The 23,893-nt window shown below is 45.1% G+C and overlaps 2 protein-coding genes across 2 annotated transcripts in view; one reads left to right on the forward strand and one right to left on the reverse strand.

Moving 5' to 3' along the window:
• The first annotated feature begins 63 nt into the window (after nt 1-63).
• Nucleotides 64-8,172, forward strand: GTF3C4 (general transcription factor IIIC subunit 4). Its single transcript, XM_042831063.1, has 5 exons — nt 64-285; nt 1,189-3,009; nt 4,411-4,541; nt 5,476-5,564; nt 6,466-8,172. The coding sequence occupies exons 1-5, from the start codon at nt 64-66 to the stop codon at nt 6,528-6,530; spliced, it is 2,328 nt and encodes a 775-aa protein (XP_042686997.1). The 3' UTR covers nt 6,531-8,172.
• Nucleotides 8,173-15,097: 6,925 nt separating this feature from the next.
• Nucleotides 15,098-23,893, reverse strand: part of AK8 (adenylate kinase 8) — a 66,969-nt gene continuing 58,173 nt past the window's right edge. Inside the window, exons 13-14 of the mRNA XM_042831064.1 lie at nt 17,369-17,449; nt 15,098-15,347 (exon numbers count right to left, since the gene is read on the reverse strand). Of these exons, the coding sequence (XP_042686998.1) occupies nt 15,098-15,347; nt 17,369-17,449 (331 nt within the window). The remainder of the gene's footprint in view (nt 15,348-17,368; nt 17,450-23,893) is intronic.

A 23,893-nucleotide genomic window follows, 5' to 3' on the forward strand; every position in this document is an offset into this window, starting at 1 on the left:
GGGGCCTTCGGCGGCGGCGGCGCATGCGCGGTGCGGGCGGGCCGGCCGCGAGGCGGCGGTAAGATGGCGGCGGCGGCGGAGAGCGGGGGCGGCCCGTCAGCGCCGGCGGCGGGGGAGGAGGAGCCGCCTCTGGGACTCGATTCGCTGGTGGAGGAAGCGGCGGCGACCGCGGCGGCCAGCGCGGGGTTCCGATTGACGGCGGTGAGGAGAGAACCGGCGGTGCGGCTGCAGCACGGGGTCAGCGGGTTGGAGCCGCTGGCCTGGTCGGAGGATCACCGGGTGTCGGTGAGCACCGCCCGCAGCATCGCCGTGCTGGAGCAGCTCAGCGACGTGCACGGCGGCGGGCAGGAGATGGTCATCCATCGCACGGCCGTGCCCGCGCCCGGCGCCGCCTGCCTGCTGAAGGTGAGCGGCTGCGAGGCTCCGAGAGCCGTACGGGGACGTGGTACGGAACGGCTCCGAGGACGAACTGCCGCTCCAAGAATCGCTTCAGCGCCGACACTGAGAGCTGCGAGTGTAATTCTGAGTGGAAATGCTGCTCGTGTTGCTGTTGGAGCGGAAAGATTTCCACGTTTCTCTTACGTTCCTCACCCACACAGCACTCAGCCCCGGCTGAGCATCTCAGTAATCAGTCAGTGTCACTGATCATTAATGTTATATTTCCAAATCAACACTTGAGATTACGTAAAGCACCTCATATTTCATTTTACTCCACTCTCAGTGTTGTTTGAAATCCCCCTCTGGACAGCTTGCAGAGCTGTTGTATGAAAACATTCTTTGGTTCAGCAGACAAAGATTCAGAAACCTGAAGTCCTGGAAGGATGCAGCTCAGAGGGAACACTGATGGTTGGATGTGATCTTTGCAGCCTCTTGTAAGTTTAGTGATTCTAAGTCAGAACTTATACAAATTTTGGCCAACAGAGAAGCTTCAGTCACCAAGATTGACATCAAATAACTTGATCGCTGTAGCACAGGTTGTGATAGAAATGCTCTGTTTCAGATGGCTCAGGCTGGACCACGCTCTGTGCACCTGACTGAGCTGTACGTGTCCCTATTCATTGCAGGCAGTTGGACCAGATTGGCCTTTAAAGATCCCTTCCAGCTCAAATGCTTCTACAGTTATTAACTCCAAAAAAGCCTTCTTCAAATAACATTCTAAACCTTATGTTTTTTTTCGTCATCTTTCAGGTTGGCCCAAAAAAGGAGGTAGCGGAATGCAAAGAAAAGTTTGCCAATTCCATGGATCCAACTGTTAGTCAGACTTTTATGCTGGATCGTGTGTTCAATCCAGAGGGAAAGTCGCTGCCACCGATGCGAGGATTCAAGTATTCCAGCTGGTCACCACTGGGCTGCGATGCCAACGGAAGGTGCCTGCTTGCAGCTTTAACCATGGACAATCGATTGACCATCCACGCAAACCTCAACAGGCTGCAGTGGGTGCAGCTGGTGGACCTGACGGAAATCTATGGGGAACGTTTGTATGAAGCCAATTACAGACTGACAAAGGCTGACACTCCCAGGGGAGAATTAGAAGACTTCTCTGAATTTCAGCGGCGGCACAGCATGCAGACCCCAGTACGCATGGAGTGGTCGGGTATCTGTACCACTCAGCAGGTTAAACACAACAACGAATGTCGGGATGTTGGCAGCGTGCTCTTAGCAGTGCTCTTTGAAAACAGTAACATTGCGGTTTGGCAATTTCAGCTTCCGTTTCTGGGTAAGGAATCAATTACTTCTTGCAATACCATAGAGTCCGGAATAAGTTCTCCGAGTGTCCTGTCTTGGTGGGAATATGAACATAACAACCGAAAGATGAGTGGACTTATTGTAGGCAGTGCTTTTGGACCAGTTAAAATCCTTCCCGTCAATCTGAAAGCAGTCAAAGGCTACTTTACGCTCAGGCAGCCTGTAGTCTTATGGCAAGAAATGGACCAGTTGCCAGTGCATAGTATCAAATGTATTCCTCTTTACCATCCCTACCAGAAATGTAGTTGTAGCTTAGTGGTGGCTGCAAGAGGAGCTTACGTGTTTTGGTGTCTTCTGTTGATATCCAAGGCAGGTCTGAATGTCCATAATTCCCACGTGACAGGGCTACATTCTTTGCCAATTGTATCTATGACGGCGGACAAACAGAACGGCACAGTGTATACGTGCTCCAACGATGGAAAGGTAAGGCAGCTGATTCCTATCTTTACAGATGTTGCTTTAAAGTTTGAGCACCAGCTGATTAAGCTCTCAGAAGTGTTTGGCTCTGTAAGGACTCACGGAATAGCTGTTAGCCCCTGCGGTGCATACTTAGCAGTTATTACGACCGAGGGCATGACTAACGGCCTTCACCCTGTTAACAAAAACTACCAAGTTCAGTTTGTTACCCTTAAGACTTTTGAGGAGGCAGCTGCACAGCTCTTGGAATCTTCTGTACAGAACCTTTTCCGGCAAGTGGACTTGACAGATCTTGTACGCTGGAAAATCTTGAAGGATAAGCATATTCCTCAATTTTTACAGGAAGCACTGGATAAAAAGATTGAGAGCTGTGGTTCTACTTATTTCTGGCGGTTTAAGCTGTTTCTCCTGAGGATTTTATACCAGTCAATGCAGAAAGCTCCCTCAGAGGTGATGTGGAAACCTTCCCACGAGGATGCAAAAATACTGATATCTGATTCCCCTGGAATGGGCAGCACTGAAGACGATCAAGAGGAAGGAACTTCTAAACAAGCCAGCAAGCAGAGCCTATGTGACACAGGCAAAGGTATGGACATAGATGACACTGCAGATGATTCTCTTCCTCAGTCGAGTGACATAGGAGGCCGTGAGCCAATGGAAGAAAAGCTTCTTGAAATACAGGCACAAATTGAGGCAGTAGAAATGCACTTGACACGAGAACACATGAAACGGGTGTTGGGAGAAGTTTATCTACACACATGGATTACAGAAAACACCAGTATTCCCACCAGAGGAGTCTGTGATTTCTTAATGTCCGATGATGGATATGATGACAGAACAGCACGAGTAAGTGCACCTCTATGCTCTGGGGATTTGGTGTTGCAAGTTCTTTCACCCCCTTCCACAACCCTAAACGAGAACACAGCTTGGGTAGGAAAGAGAGCTGTAATCATGTAATCCTCACTAGACAGCTCCTACAGTGCATACATCTTAAGTTGTGCTTCCTTGAAATTGTGGAACAAGAGGGAATGGAAGTACAGATGTTGAAGTCTGGATCAGGTACAACAAACATGTGTAAACACAGTTTTGGCAGAACATGGGAGAGGCTCAGTTATTCCACAGCTGTTGGTAGGTTTAGAAGGTGTGCTGATTGAGAAGAATGTTTTTGTGGCTAAGTTCACTTAATTTAGCATCTCTTCAAAACTAAACCTAGGGGCTGTATCCTCTAGAAAGTTACATCTGCAGTTGCAGATGTAAGAGTTGCAGGCCTGCATTTCACTGGCAGGAAATCAGTGATCAGTGAGCCCTGCACTGAGCAGTGAGGTTTCCTTCAGACAAGGAAGCTTCAGTGGGAATGCTGCCCTCAGCCTCCCTGCTCTTAAGACTGGATGACAGGATTGTCTCACATTTGTCTATGCCTCTTTGTACAAGCAGAGAACAATGCTTTCCTGTACCTAAATTCTCAAACCACTTGAGCTGTAAAAGCCAATCTTTACATTGCATCCAGAAGGACAAACAAGCACAGTTGCTGTTGCTGATGCAGTGTAGTGTTCTCTGCAAGCAAGCAGGGCACACCGTGGGCTCTTCAGTAATTCACTGGAAAAGCATTCTGGCAGAACTGCTGTGCTTTTCTAGGACCCAGTTACTATCAACTGAAGGCTTAAGATTCTACTCCTTACAGTGATTAAAAGCTGACTTCCAAATTCTATTTCATCTGTTTGGTTTGCTGTCACATTTTAAAGGTTCTTGGGATGTGGTTTACAAACTTGACATTGAAATGACAAATCTGATCATGTAGATGTTCTAGTGTAAACGTTGTGTATCCTCTGTGATGACTGCTGAACACATACATACATACATAGGTGCTGGATAGGTGTTTTGGTTTGGTTTTTTTTTTAGCACATTCACTGTGATACACATAAAAACTTCACTGTAACACTAAGATCTTCTGAAGTGCTACAACATCAACTTTTCCAGTGGCGTTTACATTTATAATTAACCTAACACTGTTGCTTTCTGTACCCCTTTAGTACAGCACAGATTAATCTAGGAGATCCTGATAAAGCAAGAATAAATTAATGTCTCTTTGACAGCCTTATGTTTCTGCTTCTGGATATGCTTGAGTGAAGTGGATAGGTCTTTGCATCCTGTATCATGCTCTAAAATCACTGTATCCTGAGAGACTCCTCTACCTTTCAGTAGGCAGCTGTCTTGCTATAAACGATGCTGACTGCTGTGTATTCCCAGGTGCTGATTGGGCATATCTTAAAGAAAATGAACAAACAGACTTTTCCAGAGCACTGCAGCTTGTGTAAGGAGATCCTGCCATTCACTGATCGCAAACAGGCAGTCTGCTCCAATGGACATATTTGGCTCAGGTAATTTGTCCTTAGAGTTTTTGCCTTTCCCCTTCCTCCCCTACGTAATTAAATGTGTTTCAATAGCTAACATCAAATTCTTTGTAGTTCTGGAGTAAAAAGTTGTGAAGTCTGTTGCCATACTGCAATTAATTGCTTTTTTTTTTTTTTTTGCTGGCTCTTATGTGTCCTCATCCCTGAAAGAGAAGAACGCTGTAGTTAGAGAAAACACTGTAGTTGGGACTTGGATCTTTTATCAGTATGCTGTTTTCAAAATAAAATGCTTTTGATCATTTAACTCTTTTCTTCAAACACGGGGAGGGATGGGACAGGGAGAAAGCAGGGGGAGGATGAGAAATGAAGCACATGTCATCCTTTGGAACAGCACGTAAAAGAATTCTAGCTACTTCAGCACTGAAAACAAAGTGAAAAATGATTGGCAGCAGCCATGCTGAGAAGTCAGACATATTCTGGAATATCTAGAAAAGGAAATATTTCCACATCAACGCATCAGGATGCTGTTGGTCCCTGGAGCCTTAGCATGGCAGCAGTCTCACTTCAGAAAAGCCTTTCACATACATTTTTCTTAGCAGATGTAAGAGCTATTTTGGCTAAATCATCACTGCTTTTGGTTGGAGACACCGTGGTTCTTCCCCTGTGCAGTGGCTGTGGGACATTTTGCCTCTTCTACTGTCCACTAGAGTTCTTGGGCCAATAATGAACCTTTTTTCGCTAGAAAGCTGGGTTTGGGGCTTTTTAACTATGTTGTGCTTGTGAAGTTTCACTTACTTGAATGAACGAACTGTCAGTTCTTGTGTTTGATGTGGCTCACGCTGCCCTTACCTCAGGAGGCGAGGTCTGTTGGGAACAGAACCCAGCCAGCCTGTGGGCAGGGTGTGTGAGCAGGTTACCAAACCCCAAGCTTTGGGATTGAAAGCAACTTGTCCTTTCACAGGTGCTTTCTAACCTACCAGTCCTGTCAGAGTTTGGTGTACAGGAGGTGTTTGCTTCATGACAGCATTGCACGGCATCCAACCCCAGAAGGTAAACCATTCCTGTGGCCCAAAAGGGCAGGACTGTGTATTTTTACATCTTATTTGCATAAAGACCTGAATTAATTTCACTGACTTTTCTCTTTCAGGCAGCTGTATGAAGGTACTAGTATGCACTGCGTGCTGTCCTGGTTTTGGCATGCCTTATTGGTAGATGTTAATTACAAAATAGCTACTGTGGAAATTAACTTGTTAGTATTGTATTTTATGACAGCTGGTAAACATGTAAACTACAGTAGGGTGCTACAACAGTTAGGTTATATTCAAGCTAAAGAAATGAATTAACACACAGTTCTGCAGATGTGGGATGTCCCTGACATTCAGTGCAAGTTGTATTGAGCCAGCACAAGTTAAGAGAAAAGGAGCATCCTGCTGGCTTAGGCCCCAAATTCTGTTGATACTTTTCCTCTATAAGGTGTGAGAATTCCTGTCATCACTAAGATCAACTACAGAACTGAAACCTCCATAGAGAGAGGCTGTAACCTTCATTACCTCCACGTTGGAGGGGGACAAAGAAAAAGGAATTACAGACTGCAAGCAGCGCATGTAATTTCATTTAAAAAGCAAGGTTGTTAAATTCTGGCATTGTGATTCTTCGATTTTTGTTGCCTGTTTGAGTTATGTGACTTTTTCCCATCTGAGACTGCTTAGCTGAGTATGTAATGATGAAGCATCGACTGTTTCACCTTAGTTTTGTCGCCTGCTGAAATGAGATTTAAGCTGTCATTACTTGGAATTTCAAGTCAGAAATGGAGTTGGACTCCCTGCGCTCTCAGTTAATCCTGCATGGTGAATGTATGCAGACTTTCAGGATTGCTGTTTAGTTTGTCCATGTCAGCACCATTTCTGTTCATCTGCATCTCCAGTTCTAAAGAGTGTTTTCTTATTTGCAGATCCTGAGTGGATCAAGAGGTTATTGCAAGGACCCTGCACGTTCTGCGACTCTCCTGTGTTCTAGACAAGAGCTGTGTAAAGACTGAAACTATTTTCTCTACTGCATAAGCTCCCTTCACAGTCTAGAATGATATCATGTGCAGGAATACAAACTTTACTGGAGGGGGAGGACTCTGTCTGTGACCCTGTAAATGGAACGCTGGATGTTCTAGAAACTCCCTGTGTCCAGAGGCCATTCCATGCTCCAGCAGCAGAAGTACATCTGGAAGAGTGAGCTCATTAAGCACCCCATTGATGTGTCAGCAGCTGGACATGCTTCCTTTCACTGAAAAGAAACTGAAGTCTTAAGCACACAGAGTGAACTGTCCTGTCTGCAGGACAACTGTGTGATTTCCCAAAAGCTGGGAGGGAACAGCAGAGCTGCCTCTTGAATAGCCTTGGTGGGTAGAGCAGGCTTTAACTTGTAGTGCTTGTTTGCCTTTCCCCCCACAATACGGGCACTTCCTGCAGAATATTAAACGAACAAAACATTTTGTGGTTCTAATTTCTTGAAGAGCAAAGCCAGGGTCAGTTGCAGCCATAGGAAAGAAATGGGCCGACACATTAGTTTCACCCAAAGTCTTGAAGAATGACTGCCTTTGAGCTGTCGTAACAGTGTTGCAGTTAGAAGAGTAAACTATTGCTTGGATCAAATACAGATCAGCAAGAAGAGTTTTTAAGGTAATAGATTTTAAACTATTAGCAATTAAACACTAATATATATAAAATTCCCAATCTCAGGTCTCCTGCCCAACTTTCTAAAAGAAGTTCTGACTGCTTCCCAATGCATGTACTTCTCACTCCATTTAACCCTTTACCAACAAGAATCCTCTTTTCCAGAGCAAGTCAGTACCAAACCCACTACCAATTTACCTTAATTTCAAATGAATTGAGTCCCCTCATACAGACTTTGTTTCACAGAAATCTGATGTAAGTAATCACTCCCAGATGACAGCTCTTTTCATAATAATGCAGTTAAAGCAAAACAAAAGCCCCAACATGGCCAATGTACTCAGGTAAAATTTCCACAGCTGGTCTTGGAGCCTGGTGAAGCTGCTCTTGTATAACCCTGACTTTCTCATCAAGAGATTCATAGACAAGGCAGTGATGTAGCATGGCTGAGCCCAGAAATCCGTTCTGCTTTCAGAAAGAAATCTGTCTTTTGCATCTAGTTCACACAAGGAGCAGGAGAATCCTTTTCAGCTTCCTATGCAGTGCTAGAGGAACGATACCTCTGAAATACGTGTGGTTGTATGGCACAGTTGTTCAAAAAACACGGCGTCAAATAATACAAAGTTCGTGTATTTACATTCCTCAGAGTATGAATTGGGACACTCAGCTGTGCTGCTCTGTTTGTGACAGTGTCAGTCTCCAGCAGTGCACGTGTGGATTGGTGCTTAGTTTCCTTCATTTAATGACTATGCATATTTTCTTCTTGTTCCTTAACCTCTAGCAGGAGCAAATGTTTTGCAGCTAACATTAAAACAAGTCGGCTGTCCTCACTATTTGGTGTTCGTGCATTAAGCATGACAGTGCTTTGAATGAATAATACTGAGATAGTAGACTAGAGCAACGGAAGCACATTCATCTGTAACATAATTAGTCTCGTTTGTAAATATCCTTGGAAGTGATACCATGACTGTATTAAAGAAATGTTTAGTTTTTTATTGCTGCGCGTTGAACACTGAAATGACTTTGGGGTGGCTGCAAAGAAAAGGCAGATCGTGGCAGCATCTCCTACAACGAAGTCAAACCTTGCTGCCCAATTTGTGTGCAGTCTGAGGCAGAATCTACCTGAGACAGCACTGATGTTCTCCTTCCCAGTGTTTGTGGGGTGTGGGGGGCACAACGTTTATTTCTGATGTGAACAGAAGGTGGTGACAGGGAAAGCACATGAAGTAGAAGCTTCAAGACTTCACTTGGGCAGTCCTGACCACTTCTCTCAGTGAATAAATATCCCCACTCAGAAATTCACCTGATGACAGAGATGAGAGAGCTTTCCAGAGCTGCACGTTAAGAACTCTGATATCAGATTAATGCCCTGCTCTGCTGAAGTGTTGGTTGGCTGACTGCAAGGTTCACTGTGCTGCCGTTAGATGAAAACCTGGTTTTACTTCAAGCAGTTGTCCTGAATTTCCCTGGAGTTCTAATGCTTTAGACATGTAGAAGCTAGTACACCTAGCACTAATGTTCCAGCATTAATGTTTATTTTCCTTGTCTTTCAAGGCAGTAGATACTCACTATATCATTGCCAGTTTATTTAACCTGATTTATGACTGCTGGGAGAACGGAATTTTAAAGCCAACGATGTCAGCTTTGTCTGCATGCCAGTGGAGATCCTTTAGCACAAAGCTTTCACTTCTCACCCTGACCCATTCACAACAGGTAAAGAGGTATTGTGATTTATTTTTTAAACAGTCACTGGTCCCTGAATGTGTTTTTAACTAGTGTAGATTGAGTAGTGTAGCCTCAGACCAGTAGCATTTAACCTCAGATGTTGATCTTACTGGGTTTTTCTGCCCAGCTATCAGCTGAAACTTCAAGAAACCTTTTGTCTGTCTTGGACACGTGGCTTGCAGGCCTAGAAATGGGAGGTTTAGTCCCGTTCCTGGTAAAGTACTGTAGCAGCCAGCAGAGCTGCACCCTAGTGCATCATCCCTTGTGTTTTCCCTTATCACAGCCTTTGCTTTCACCCCACGTACAGAGAAGGGCAGCGGATGAAGGAGGTACAAACACCTGCTGCTGGGTCCTTGCACTGTTTTTGCTGTGAACAGAGCTGCCTTCCCAAACTGGTACCTGGCAGAGCAGTTCTGCATTAAGGCCCAGTCTGGTCTGAGAAACCACGATGTGCTTCTCATGGCAATTACGAGAGTTCATCGCTCTTACCCTGGAGAGAAGAAGTCCAGGCTGTTGAGGAGATGGACAGAACAGCTTTGGACTGGTTTTGGACAGTTGTTTTGCCTTGATGTTGAATGCCATTGTTTGAAGTAAGGTGAAAGTTTGGGGTGATGATGACACTTGGTTCTCCAAACTCCATCTCCTGCTCTGGAATCAGTGACAGTGCAGCTCATCACTGCCTTGTTAATTAATTTAGCTTTGGGGTGGGGAAGTAAACGTGTTTACAGGAGGCTTGTTTTCACAAGTGTAACTTCTCAAATACAAAGCCCTTCTCTATTGCTTACCCAGTTTGTAAAACAGTGGGCAGCACTTGAAGGCACAATTGCTGGCATCTCAGCAACCACCTCCAAATAGGAAATCAGAGAGAACCAGGAGAAGAATGTCATCATTTTTTCTGGCAGCCACGTGGTAAGTGTGCTGACAGCAGCAGTTCAGTGCCCTCCACAGTAAGCCTTGCAGTTTGTTGCTGTGCACTGGTTTAGCAATGCAGCTGGAAGCAAGGGCAATAGCAGAATTAGCCTCAAAGTGCTGGTGGTTGCAGCAGAAGGAAGATTTATAAGTTTCTAAACTGGAAGAAAAAGTTGATGGGATCTCAGTAAATAGAGATGAAATGCTCCAAGTAGTTATCAGGACTGCTTTTCTCAACCCCCCTTTTGAAGCTTTCTATATCAGGCCTGTAAATGCACAAGCTACACTTGCATTTTAAATGTACACTGACAAGGGAAAGGGTTTATCCTTTAACAAGAGCTGTGGGATGCCTGCTAGTTTACTGCTTTGCTGCTACGTGAGATCAGCAAAGCTGCTTTTCCCATCTGGGCAGGTAAACAAGGAGGATGTGAGCTTGGCTCTATGCACCAAGATTCCTACTCTGCCTATTGAAGATGGAGGAATCTTGACAAGAGTTCAGCATTCTCCTGGAAGTCTCAGGCCAGGATGGCTTTTCACAGCTACATGGAGGCCAGCACGTCTGCACAGCAGTGTCTGCAGAGCTGCTGTTCTCACTTCTAGTAGAGGAGGGCCTTGTATCCACACTGTCACTTAATCTGTGCTAATCCTTTGCCATACTCAGTTCTAACTCATACAAAGTGTGCATTAATACTTTACACTGGAGTTGTTTCCAGACCCTTGCTGTCAGTAGGAATATTCTTTTTCCATAGCTGTATTTTATTACTGCTGATTCAGTTTTCACTTGTCTTTATTTGAGATACCCAGAACTCCTGCTGCTCTGTCACCTGCGTAGGGACCTCAGCAGTGTCACAACTGCCTCTACATGACTAGCCAGAGCAGTTTCTATTGCTGCAACACAGCAGGTACACAGGGCTCCATACTAACATTAACTGCATTGCTGTCCAAGCTGTGTGCATTACAGAGCAGCAAAGGGAGTTTGCAAATTTCCTGCACTGTCTTAGGCTTCAGCTAAATCATTCCAAGTGTGTGCATCTCATCTGGAGTACCTCCATCACAGAAGGACTCTTGCACTGCTGAGAGCCTACAGCCAGAGTTCCAGGGCCACACCAATCCTGTAGCACTCTTATTTAACACTAAGCATAAAAAGCCAACCCCCAAAGGGGAAAACCCAAGAGCCACCCAAACAGAACAGTTCACATAAGATTTAATTTAATTGCTCTGCTAATTTAATGGATCTCTTCATGCTGCTTCAAATTCTGTTCTGCAGTGTAAGTGTTGTAGCTGGCAGACTGCGCGGTCCAAGCTAAGTTAAAAGCATAGATGAGTTCTCATCTTCAGTTTCTGGATTTTGCTTTTGAGATTCAGTTCACGAGAGGGTCTGACAAAGCTGCTGTGAATATTGATGCTATGTATATGGCATATTTTGTAAACGTGAAGCAAACTGGGATGAATGTTTTATATACTGCATTGTAATCCTGCTCCTTTTTTTAAATTCTAAATAAATAAATAAAGTACTTGTTTGTAACGTCTGTATTTTAAGGAAGTGACTTCTTGGGAGGGACACAGAGTGCCAAGAGCTGGAAGGGACAAGAGATGGGTGAGACATGTAAAGCACACAGTCTTTGAGCATAAGGCTTCGCACTCAATGAAAGTCTCACTTCCATAAGGACAACACAGAGCAGCAGATTTGACCCCGTTTTGAAAGTGGGATTTCTCAGCTATGACATATGAAAGACTTGAAATACAGGAGCTGTGGGAAAGGTGAATGCAGAGCCAGGGGCTGTTTGTGTCAAGGGAGCTGTATGGTGCAGACGGGCAGCTCTTCTCAATCTCTGACTGCTGTAACCCTGGGCCTCATCTGCGCTATGAAAGGATAAATGTTTTTAGCCTAGGCTGCCGAAACAGGATAAAAAGATCAGCTCTTGATTTTAATCTTTAAAGAGATGAGAAGAAAAGAAAGTTTTAGTTCTGCAGCTCTAACAAAGTGGCTTGCTGGAGAAATGGAACAGTTGTGCCTCATTTAATTAATCCTGAGAAGTTATTTACAATGGAAACTATTTGGTTAAAACAAATACGGAATGCTGAGCTCTTTATGTCTATGAACACCCAAATAACCAGGTTGGGGATGAATAAGCACTGTTCATCTGTTGTTACACATAGAGGAAGGGAGAAGTAAGAAGTCTGAGACATGATTTAGAGGCAAGTTCCATGGATCTGGACGATGACTTCCCAGCTATGGCACTTGCAGTTTCGACTCCTAGGTGCCACAACACTGGTGGTAAAGCCAGAAGGATGACCTGAGGTCCTCAGCCGTACAGCCCTTCCCTCCTCACCTGTGTAGGTTCAGCCCCTTACCCCTGACACCCTAAGTGCTGCATGGCAGCTCTCCAGATCCACAGTTACACTAAAGAAGCAACTTGCTTCCAAAGAAGGGGTCTGACAATCACTTTTTTCTTTTCTTCCATAGAAAGAAACTGTTCTGGTTGGAGAAAGAGGAGAATAACCCAGGACAGCCTGCCTGTAGAGAGGAATAGACACTGCACTGAGTAAGAGCAATCCAGAAGTCACCTTTGAGGCTGTGTTTATGCAGCTTGACCCAGATGGGCAGTTACAGGGTCAGAACTGCAGTTTGCACCTCTGAGAAGCAGACCCTGAGGCACAGGAACAAAAAGCTTAAGGAGCTGTAAGGATGCCTCCTTCTCTTCCTTCCATCATACAGCTTCTACAACACCCCGTGAATGGATGTAAAACCAGCTACAGCTAAAATTTCTGTGCTGGCATCCTCACCTGAGATGTGTGCACCTAAACCCTTAAAGGAAAGCTGAGAAAGCAAAAAAGGCAGGGTAAATCCTTCAAGGATTTGGCGCCCCTGCAGAGACAGGGCTGGAGGATTGGGTTTTCTACCCACAGCACCTGAGCATCCTTCCACAAGGCACACGGAGGAGCCGCTCTGTGGAGCAGGCAGATGGGGAAGTTTGTGGAACAGCTGAACGCGTTCGTTTTGTTGCGAGTTACATCATTACCAGCATAACCTATGGAGTGCAGCACAGCCTCCAGACAGCCCTCCCTGCAAAGTGTCTTTGGAAAACTGATGAAAGATGTCTGCTCCAGGACTGGGCACACGGTGCAATAAGCAATGTCTGTTCCCTGCTGTGTTCTTACCGCCTCCTCTTTACCGTGTTTCTCTCATTGCTTAACATTTGTTTTGCCGGAATAAGATGCTAATAAAATCAAGAACAGTTACCAAATTGGTTTTCAAGTGTTGCATTCCAATTATAAAAACCTAATTCCTCCTCCCATCCGCTGAACCTTTTTGGTATTAACAGGCTTTACTATGCAAAGTGATGCAGGGGCTGTTTCGTTTACAGTAATTAAATGAATGTCAATTGTTTTAGTTGTTTCCGAGGGAGAGTTCTACACGAGTATTAGCATGTTCTGCTAACCCTTACGTTCTGCTCTTCAGGCCTGCTGCAAACCCTTGGGGGTTGACCATTGACCTGAGACTGCGTACCCAGACATGCCAAGTGCATCTCAATGAGACAAGCTCTTTTTCTCAGTTTCTATGGAACCAGCAGAGCGGAACTAATATAACGTCCGCATATAGATGAAAGAATGAAGAGGAAAAAGGGCTTTACAGCTAAATTAATTAAGCAGATGTACCTGTCTAATTAAAGACAGGCCGTCCCTTTTGTACCCTAGCTGCAGTACAAACAGTATTTAAATACACTCTCTACCCATTTCATCTATCAAAATATTTAGTTGGAACACTCAGATGAAGGTGATATTAGCGAGATGAGCTTCCCATGTATTATTAATAGAAGGGCTCCCAATTATGCATGAATGCTACAGCATATCTTTATAGTAATAGCATAAAAAACAGCTGCCCAAACAGGTTACCAAACAGCACATTTGTAACAGGTGAAACTGTTATAAATGCTCTGGCCCAGCTTTACACAAGGGTTTGCAGTCAGGCCCTGCGTGGCTGTTCCTGGCACCGTGAGTTGAATTTCTCAGTGCAAGAGGCACAGAGGACTCAACTCATATTGCCAGTACTAGAGACTAACTTATTTATCCTGAGATCTTTAATGCTATCCCTCAGTCTGGCAAATCCCCGCTCATCAAACCTCCCAAAGGTTTTGAGAATTCTGACCTTAAACTCTCATCATCCCTACTCCAAATAACACAGCACCACCAGAGCCACCCAGCTAAGCAGGGCCTTCCCAACCAAATTTACTCCGCAGGTGCAAGGAAGGATTTGAGCACATATATCCTTATGGTACTCCATATACTTGATTAAAGACAACAACAGGGACATACTTGATAGCAGTAGGAGCAGAGAAGTCACAGAACCAAAAGGCTCCTGGGGGCACACACATCCTACCTCTTCCTAGACATAAAGACTTCAAGGAGAAAGCTGAGGCACCCTCAACCCCTGCTCAAGGGGAGCTCACACTCATTCACAGCAGAAATAGTCATAATAAAGGCATCAAACTCAGTGAATTGCAACAACAAATCACACTCCTTCCTTGGAAGCATGAAAGATGCACGTTCCCATAGCCAGGCTCTAATTAATAGTGCTGTACTTCTCACCTCTTGTGATTTTCTAATTAAGAAAGACTTACCTGAATTTTAGGGCAACCCGATCCAGGCAGAGCAAACCCCAGCCAAGCTACAGCAGCCCCAGGTGCAACCCCAGCCAGCAGGAATTAAGATGGGAATAGCTGCTACAGAAGAGCCTCTAACACAGGCCGAGAGCCTCGTTATGCCCTTAATTGGGTTCTAAACGTGATGAACCTGCTCGTGGTTTTTGTATGACTCTAGAAACTGTCTCCTGTTCTTCTGAGTGTTTCTGCTTGGCTGTGTGATTGCAGAGCAGATCGCAGGGACCGTCCTGCTGCTCTGCCAGAATATTTTAAGCAAGTTGAGTGAACAAGGGAACAAAAAACCAAAGAACATCTAGTAGCTTTAATACTGTAAGTTAGCTGTATGGATATGACACGGTTAACATAAAACTGCTAATTGCTCCATTGCAGAGTCAGGAAAGGACATCTGAATCAAACACAGGAGCTTCCTTAGCTGCCACCCTTCATAATTTGGATCACGAAACAAAAGCAAAACAAAAATCCCTAAAAGCACAATCTCTTATTCTGTCTTCACCTTGGTGAGCTCTGAATCTAACACTGCTTGGTTGAATTCCTGTTCCCCTGTGAATGTGCCACATCAGTGACTGGATTGCAAGCATTACAAGGAAAAATTGAAACCAACTATCCAAGAAATCAACCTTAATTAATTAGAAGCATTTAATTTTTTGCACGGAAGGGGCTTAATGATACAGCTTTCTATAAACTCAAAGATAGGATATGAATCTTGATCAGCATTGACGTCAAAGGCGTCTTCATAAAACTCCTGCAGATCCCTGACGTTCCTGTGATAGGCGTCCACGCGTTTCTCAATGTTCTCCTCCTTGTCCTTGGGGTTCTGCTTGAGGCGGGCTTGGATCTTCGCAGTGGGCGCTGGTCTGAGTGTCGTGTGGTATCTGCAGATGAGATACAAATGCCACCTGTTCAGCTCAGCTTGAGGACACAGCAGCCATCGCCTCATTCACTCCATGGTTCTCCTACCGCTGTTCCCTTCTGGTCTAGGTTGGAAACTTCAAGGTAAGTTAACCAGCATTCCTGCTCTCAAGAATGTCAGATACTCAAGAACCAAGAGGTTCCCTTGAAGTGGTGCAGAAACTGCTGCCAGTGTCTATCTGCTTTGTTGGAGGCAATGCAACACTGCTTCCCGTAAGGTGCAGATAAACCCCTGCCCTGTGCCCAATGCTGCAAATTAAGAAGCACTTCTGGATCTGTTCTGGCCCCGCTCTCCCGTGCCTGCTTCTAAGAGGATAAAAGATAGAATGTAATTCTTGGTGTCTTTTTATAGTAGCTGGAAATAAAAAGAGCTTGATTCACTCTGAGGTAGATTTTAGTTACTTCTGATTTCCAAAACGCTGAAATTTGGCTCTCCTGAACCCGCAGCCGTGGATTTACAGAGGCAGAGGATTTCCATCAGCAGAGTCCAGCCCAGCCTGCCCACACAGCTGATGCCAGAAGGTATTCAGACAATGATTCTGTATTGCCAGAGGCTCCCAGCAATTGCTAAAAGCTCTTTTGCAAACATGTATTTAAATTTTCTGCCACAGTATTTCTGCATCTGACTGATCATCTCCTGCCCTCTTTGCTCCTGATGTCACAGAGACAGTGTATCCCTCTATAGTAAAGCCAATTTTCCTGAAACCATTGGGATAGAAGCAACAACAAGGAGGAAAGCAGAGCCTCTGCACAGAACTGCATTGCAGCTCCAGCTGGTACCACGATGTGGGAACAAAATTCATTCCACGTGAGGATTATTTAGGATACAGCTGAAGGCCACCCGCCCTCCTCACTGCATTTCAGCCAGTGATGCAGCTTTAATATAATGATGAGGATTAGATACAGCATCTAAAACAATTCAATTCACAATGAATTTGTAAGGAATAAAACCCAGACTTTGGAAGAAGGAGACGTGTTAACTGGAGCAGATACCAAACAGGCTAATCCTAATGATAGGAAATGCAAAGATGTGTGAATGATTTGCTCCGTGCCTTTCATTTCTTCTCAACAACTGCATCACTTATTACTAAAACAAAGAGAACACTTCTGCAAATCACTGCTGCTGTCACCAGTTAATGTTGCACCTAGAGTGAGATGTCTGAATAATCACATGGCTTTGGCACAAACCCAGTATTTAGGGCCTTATCTTCGAGGGTTCCGTGTTTGTCTTTGATTCAACAGAAGGCATTTACACGTTAAGAATGTGAAACAGTGCTGTACAACTCCAGTGTGGGGAGTTATCCACTGGAGATAATAAAACAGCACAAGCGACAGTTGGAGTTGCAGCCCCACTTCCAGCAGAGATGTAGGGCGGTCCCTCACAACACCAGGGTGGGGAAGGCAGTAACCTGATGTCCCCATGAAACGAGGCGATGTGAGCATCCGTGAGACAAACCAGCACATCTGAGAACCACATTGTACAGCGACTCTGTGTCTCAAACAAGTTTGCTCTACTGAGCGGGAAATGTTTTAATATCTCATGGTAGGCAGAACCATCACAGCAGCAGGGGAAGTAAAACACAGCAAGATTTCCATCTTCCCCAGCTGGAAAGCCTTCAGAATTCTCATGGGAATGTCTGAAAACCATCTGCATTTAGGTTAGGTTTCAGACATCTTCCCTCAGCATTATTTTTACCGACCAATTTAGTTGCCATTAAAATGTTAAGAATGGAGCCACTTGCTGCTGTGCATTTCAGTCTCTGGGAATTTAAAATGCCCTGTTCTGCAGAGAGGAGCATACAGGAACAGATGGGTGGGTTGGTACTTGAGTAGCTATGAAAATTTTAACTTTTCTTTTAAGGAATCCCTGAGCATGAGTACAATATTCCTGAGGTTCCTTAGATTTCTATGAAGTCTACTTGCTGCTTTCATCTTGCTGGCAGTCTTAAAAAAAAAAAGTTAAACATGAGATATTAGTGCTAACCTTTCCCCTGTGACTGGATCAATCCTCCGCTGAGACAGTCGTTCAATGATGGATTCGTAGGGAAGATTGAAGAAAAATACCCTATGGAGAACATAATGAGTAAGAGCATTAACATCCCGAGAACAGCACTGGCAATCTTCAGACAGGAGTTAATCCTTATCCTAATGGAATGGGACATACAGACATGGAAATGTCCATCATGCATCAGTGTATCAGAAGGCAGTAGTATATGCACAGATTCTTCCCTGGTTCCTCTCCCATCTTGTTGAGTCTCCAAGCTAGGAGAGCAGTTATTGCATTTCAAAGGCAGCAGTGAGTAGCACAGCGCAGCGTCAGAGCTCAGCATACACCCATGCCAGGGCACAGAAAGCAGCACAGAGAGGCATGACCCCTCTGGCAACAAGCCTTGCTGCTAAGAGAAAAGGTTCATGCTTGGTTTTAAGATCCAAGTCTGCAATTCTCATTGAGTCTGTACGAGTCACAGTTGCTCAGCACCCTAAAACATCCGTCCCCCAGTGTGAGGAGTGTGGGTTTCATGCTGTGAACAGAGCATGGGGTGGGACTGGTCAGCTCTTTCCACCTGCCTTACATGAGAGCCCTGATCTGAATCAAGGATGCACAACCAGAACTCAATACACACTGCTATGGAGCCCAGCCGTGCTGTTGTGCCCATCCCACAGTGACCCCTTGTTGGCAGGTTGGTTCCACACATTGGTTCTGTCAATTTTATATTCTGGTCCAAAAACACTTCAGCAGAAAATTCCCAATGAATTCTCATAGTGAGACTGAGTGCTGTGAGCCCCCAGCCTGGGGGAGTCCCACAGTCATTGGAAGAGCCGGAACAAAGGTCACATTTAATGGTGAATTTAGAGCAAAACAAGAAGTAAAGCTTCCCTTGAAAACTTAGGAAAATAAACTTCTACCAACTGAACAGGCCTGAAGGCTGTACACACGTGTTTCTTTCTAAAGCACCTTATTCTGCTGCTCCCTGCAAGGCCCGACTTCCCACTTCGGCTGTCTGCCTCTCGCAGCGATGTGGCACGCTTTAGACATTCACCAAAGGAACATTTTACACTGCCTGGGTGGGATCAAACCAGATGAAAGGCTGAGCTTTGCCTCGGCGTGCACAGAGCAGATTACTAGAATCCTTTGTAGGATTTAAAGTTATGAAAATCATCTCTCTTTTCAAATGTTTACAGATAATGACTTCCTTTCACACCGCAGTAACAAAACAACAGCCAGGAATAAAACATTCAAGATCTCGGAGGTTCCAAAGACAGGAAGAGAACAACAGTTTCAACACTCTTTTATCCCATACACTCTGAACATTTTGTTTTTCTTTGTTTCCGTTGCCCAACAATGGCACAAAAACGTGATTGTCAGAACAGGTAACATCTGATGATGCATCTCGAGATGAATATTCTAGTAGAGAGGAACAACACCTATGCAGTCATGATAATTGATACGGCTTCCCATTATATTCTGAAATAAACAAAACCACTAAAGGATTATAACCTGGCATATCAAGAAAGCTTGTCGTAATTCATAGTTACCAACTCAGGAAGTATTACGGTGTTTGAAACAGAAGAGCCTAAAAAACTCCACTTAAAAAGCTGCCAACAAAATGAACTCTGAAAGCCTTGTCTGAGATTCCCTTCTTTTCTACACAAGATGCTTCTTATTATCCAGGCTGGTGTCACCATTAAAGAGAAGTGTCGGGGGAAGATGTGGGAGAGAACAGACATTGCTGCTAATACGGATTTCTTTCTTCCCCCAACGCGTGGTAACAGGGTGCACGTGGGACACACAGCACAAACTCCTGATGTGGCCCAGCAGAAGGAGGCACCACACGGCCCCCAGAGGTGCAGCACAGCTGGAGCCCAGGGCTGGCTGGGTAACGCCACTCCGAGGCAGGAAAAGAAAGGGAAAAAACAATGGAGCTATCAGGGACGTTTTAAATGCTTCCATTTAGAAAGTGTTGTGATTGTTTTGAAGGAGACACGCACTGCGCACTTACGCAGCCCCAGGAGGTCACCCACATGAGTGAGCCCTATTTACACAGAGCATTGGCCTTCTGGTTGGTATTTCTCGAGCCTCAAGCTGTCCAGGTAATGCCTTTGTTGCATTGAGACAAAGGGCTGCATCCACGACCCCAGAGCTCAGAGCCGTAATGGGAGCAGCTCCTGGCAATCACTGGGCTCAGAGCTTGGCCCCTTCTGCATACAGTGCTTTGTTTTTCTCCCCCACATCAATGCATCCTCCGTAAAGCTCGCGTTAGGAATCAGCCAGGCTTTGTATGTTGTAATGTGTCACAACTTCTATCAAGGGGAAATATGAAACAGATGTCATCAGAATCGGTAGACAGGGAGGCAAGGAAACACAGCCTCATATCAAAGGATACTACATTATACTGCTAGATTAGCATCTAGCACAGCTTCTCTTTCAGAGTTGGCAAGCTGTTAGTTCAGCTCTGCAACAGGTGAATAACGTCAATCAGCAGCAGCACGAGGTCTGCTCTGGGATGGGCTGGGCACAGACCTTCCAGGAATCCTCCCTGCTGAACCACAGCTCAGCTCCCTGCCTGGGGACAGCCCCAAACCCTCGGCACCCAGGTACAGATGGCTGTTCTGTGGAATATAACTTGGTAGAACACTCAGCCCAAACCTACCGAGTGGACACACGGCTGCCAAGTGCAGGATTGAACAAAGCAACTTGTAAGCAAAGCTCTGTCCTCTCTCCTTTGCTCTCTGTTCCAGGAGAGGGATGGGAGAGAGGGTCCAGTCCCACCAGCTGGCTTACACAGATAACAAAACCAGGAACAAATGTCAAAGGGAAAAAATCTTCTGTCAAAACCCTGCTTAATTCCCACTGTACGTGGTGATTGCTAAGGGGCCTTCCAACACAAACCATCTCACGATTCTCTGATTCTACTTGTCTAATCTACTGCAGCTTTCAGATACATTAGAGACATTAAACTCCAACAAATTAATAATGTTGATGACACCATCACTGCGCACGTAGTCAAAGGCCCTGTTATGAGAACTATCTGCCTTTGGATGATGATGAAGCACATGGGGCCTCCAACAGCTGGAATATAATGCTGTTTTCCTACCAGCCATCTGCTATCCCAAAACGGTGTTCCAAACGCTTCTGGCTTTTCAGCACTGCCACTGCAGCATCCTGATGGCTTCCCTTCACAAACAGAGAAGGTAAAGGTGGTGACGGCAGAGGTTTTTGGAGAAACATGTCACAGCCATGCAGTAAATAAGAAGGAAGCGTTTCTGACCTGCACAGCAGCATTCTTCTAATCCTGAACAACGCTTTTGTTCCAGATGGCAACCTGGTTAACCCAAGTTATAAACAACTGACAGAGATGAGAGTTGTCCTCAGGAGAATTTTTTTGGCGGTGGTTTTCCTGTTTTGTGGATATAATGTCACAGTCTCAAAGCACGTACAACAGGAAAATGTGTTGCCATTAAAACAGAACAAAAAAAAGTGTTGTGTGCCTGCATCTGACACCATCGAGCTGGGGATGAGGGCACGCTTCTCTTCCCCAGGTAGGTCCTGACAGCCACCTCCCAGGATGGCCCCACTGCCTTCCAGCTGCCTTCACAGCCATGAGAAGCAAAGCTCTGCTTGTCAGACCACGGCCATCCACAGGTCTTGGTCTTGTAACGTCATCATAGCTGCTCTGCGAGGCTGACCTGAAGGAACGATGCAGATGTTGACTGTTCAGGACCTGAGCTATTTACTTAGGCCAGATTCTCATTGGCATTTCCTGTTACCTGGAGTTACTCTGGATTGACATCAGTGGAGGGGAGCACAGAGCCAAGCCCTTTTTGTAAGCTTACTGCCAGTGAAATCCGACCTGCACCACTAAATCTAATGGAATTCATACCTCGTTTACATTTATGGATGTAAAGAGAACGTGACACAATATCTGAGAACACTGAACTCAGAATCTTGACTCCCTAACTGGCATTTAAAAACAGGCAGTGCTGCCTCACCTGTGGCTGTGCTATGGCCAGAACAGCCTTGGCAAGAAAGTTGGGACGCTTGAATTAAAAAAAGAAAAGGCAACAACAACAACAAACACCAAAAGCACAGCACTGGGCCGCTTCCAATGCAGCATTTAAACTTTTGAGTTGAAACTGCAACTTTAAAAATAGTAAGCTATTAATCTTTCCCTTGTTTTCTTGACTCCTATACATCTCCTCCCATGTAGGCAGGTACCAGCTGCCATACTCCCATTCTTCACGCTCTGCACTCTGCAAAAAAAGAGGCCCCTGCTGGCCAATTCTTGTTTAAAATTGTGCATAATTGATAGTGGCAAATCTACCCCAGCTGTGTCTAAAACCTCTCCAGGGGCAAGAAAAACACTCTCTGTGACTGTCATTAACTACTAAATTAGCAAGTGCTCCTGGCAGTTTACAACATACCACATCAGTCTGCTTTTCTTTAAATAAAAAAGGAAAAAAATAGAATGTGAAGATCAGATGCCTGTGTGATCTCAAAGTTACTTCTAACTTTGCTGGCAGAACTTTGACAGAAGCCCCAGCTAAACAGGAGCAAAAGGCAATGGAAAGAGTGAGCGGGAGAAAGAGCAAAAGAGAAAGGAAGGAGAGGGAAGGACCCTAAAACTACGCTCTTTTTTAGGCAGACAAATAGAAAATGCTAAGCTCAAGGCGAGAAAATGGAGTCTTTGATAAGGTGTGATACATCTTTGACAATCAAGATATTAACACCACGTTATCTGATGCTATGACATAATTCCCTATGAAAAGGAGCTCACCTGGAGGACTTCGTTCTGGCAGCACAACAGCTTCAATTTTTGTATTTGAGATATAAAGCTGGAAAAGAAATGAGGCTATTGAAGTGTATGGATGCAGCAGCTCCCTAAAGGGCTGCCAGAGGTCGAATCCTTGTGTGATCATTGGCTCCGTGCAAGCTCCTCCCTCTGGTTCATAAAACAGAGCCAAAGCAGGTGGAGGAGGGAATAACACAGCTCTCACCAAAGGATGAAGTAGCCCTGGAGGAATTATGGACTGGCCTGGCAGAGAGATAAGAACCATGGATAAACCATGGGCCCACTGTTAAAACTGACCACAGTTGTTTTTGTTTAAAAGTTTCCCAAAATACAAAAAAAACCCAAACTTCTGGATCAAGCCAAGCAGGGGTAAGGCAGCAGGCTTGGTCAAGATACAAGTAAAATCTGCACTGCAAAGTGCTTTTAGCACTACTGAGCTTTCTCAACAATATGGCAGATGAAGTTAGGGTTCAACCTGAGAGGGAAAAAGAGGTTCAGATTTGAATCCAAGTGACTCCTCTCAGTTAAAACCCTGGTCACCTTGTCTTTATTGATGTTTTAGCCAGCCAGACACCAGGCTTGGATCAAGCAGTTTCCCTTTAGAATGTGCCCTTGAAACCTTGGCTAAGCCACCTCTCAAGAGCCCATGCACAGGACTCTGTGCACACCCTATTCCGTAATTACATTCTCCATCTCCAAACTCCCTCATAAAGACTGGTTATGTAGATCCCACCTACCTCTTCCCCAGTCTTGTTCAGCTTCCTCTCAGTGTAGCTATCAACCAGGTATTCTGCCCATGGGTACCCAGACTACAAATGATCTTCTAAGGCTGAACTACTGACTGAATGTGGATCTTAGTTTACCTCCTATCCTAAATACCGCTTTTGCATCTCTCTGCAGAGGATGAAATGAACCGTATCTCTTATTTATGGATGGAGGTATTGGGAGGTTTTATTCAGCAATGTCTTTCAAGTTCTAGGATCTCTTCTGATGAAGAATGCTTAGTTCTATTTTGAGAAGTAATTTCACCCTCTAGGTTTGGACCACGAGGGAAAAAACATTGCATAAAGACTAAAGCACAGGTTAATCAGCCCAAAGTAGAACTCCTACAGTGACTCACTTGACAACAAGCTCTTTCCAGACATCGGATCTTCCTTTTCAAATGGATGCATTTCTGTAGGATAACTCTGAAAGGCAGCTAAGTGGGCCACAATTCCCAAGACGTGGCTTCAGGCCAGGGGAGCGAGACGAACATCATCCTTCAGAGCTGCAGATGTTCTCTTAGTGGGCAGTATGAAGCAATGACCCCATGAGGTGCTCTCCACCCAGCAGTTAGACATGCTCAGCAGGGATGGGGTCTCTGGGCAGCTCGCCCTCCAGCCATCATGGTGTCTCTGCAGGTGCCACATGGCTCACCCCACAGGATTGGGCACAGCCTTGCGGGGCAGAACCACGGGCTGGGGCTTCAGCTGGGAGAAAGCAGAGATGCTGCTCTGTTATCACACAGATTTGCACCCAGAGCCGTCCCACGCAAGACGAGCTGCAGGCAGTGTAAGTGCTATATAAGCACAGTGAAAAACACACATGTACAGAGCAAATGCTTTCATACTAGGGGCTTCCATGGGGTTTTAAAACTTCAATTCAGAAAGCAACATTAACTCTTTCTGTATGCACTATGTGGCTTGCTCCATTCAAACCTGCTTTACGTTTCTCCCTTC

This window comes from Centrocercus urophasianus, unplaced genomic scaffold (assembly GCF_019232065.1).
Source record: "Centrocercus urophasianus isolate 14NV4802_14NV808 unplaced genomic scaffold, USGS_Curo_1.0 seq_34, whole genome shotgun sequence".
In the NCBI taxonomy this organism is placed as follows: domain Eukaryota; kingdom Metazoa; phylum Chordata; class Aves; order Galliformes; family Phasianidae; genus Centrocercus; species Centrocercus urophasianus.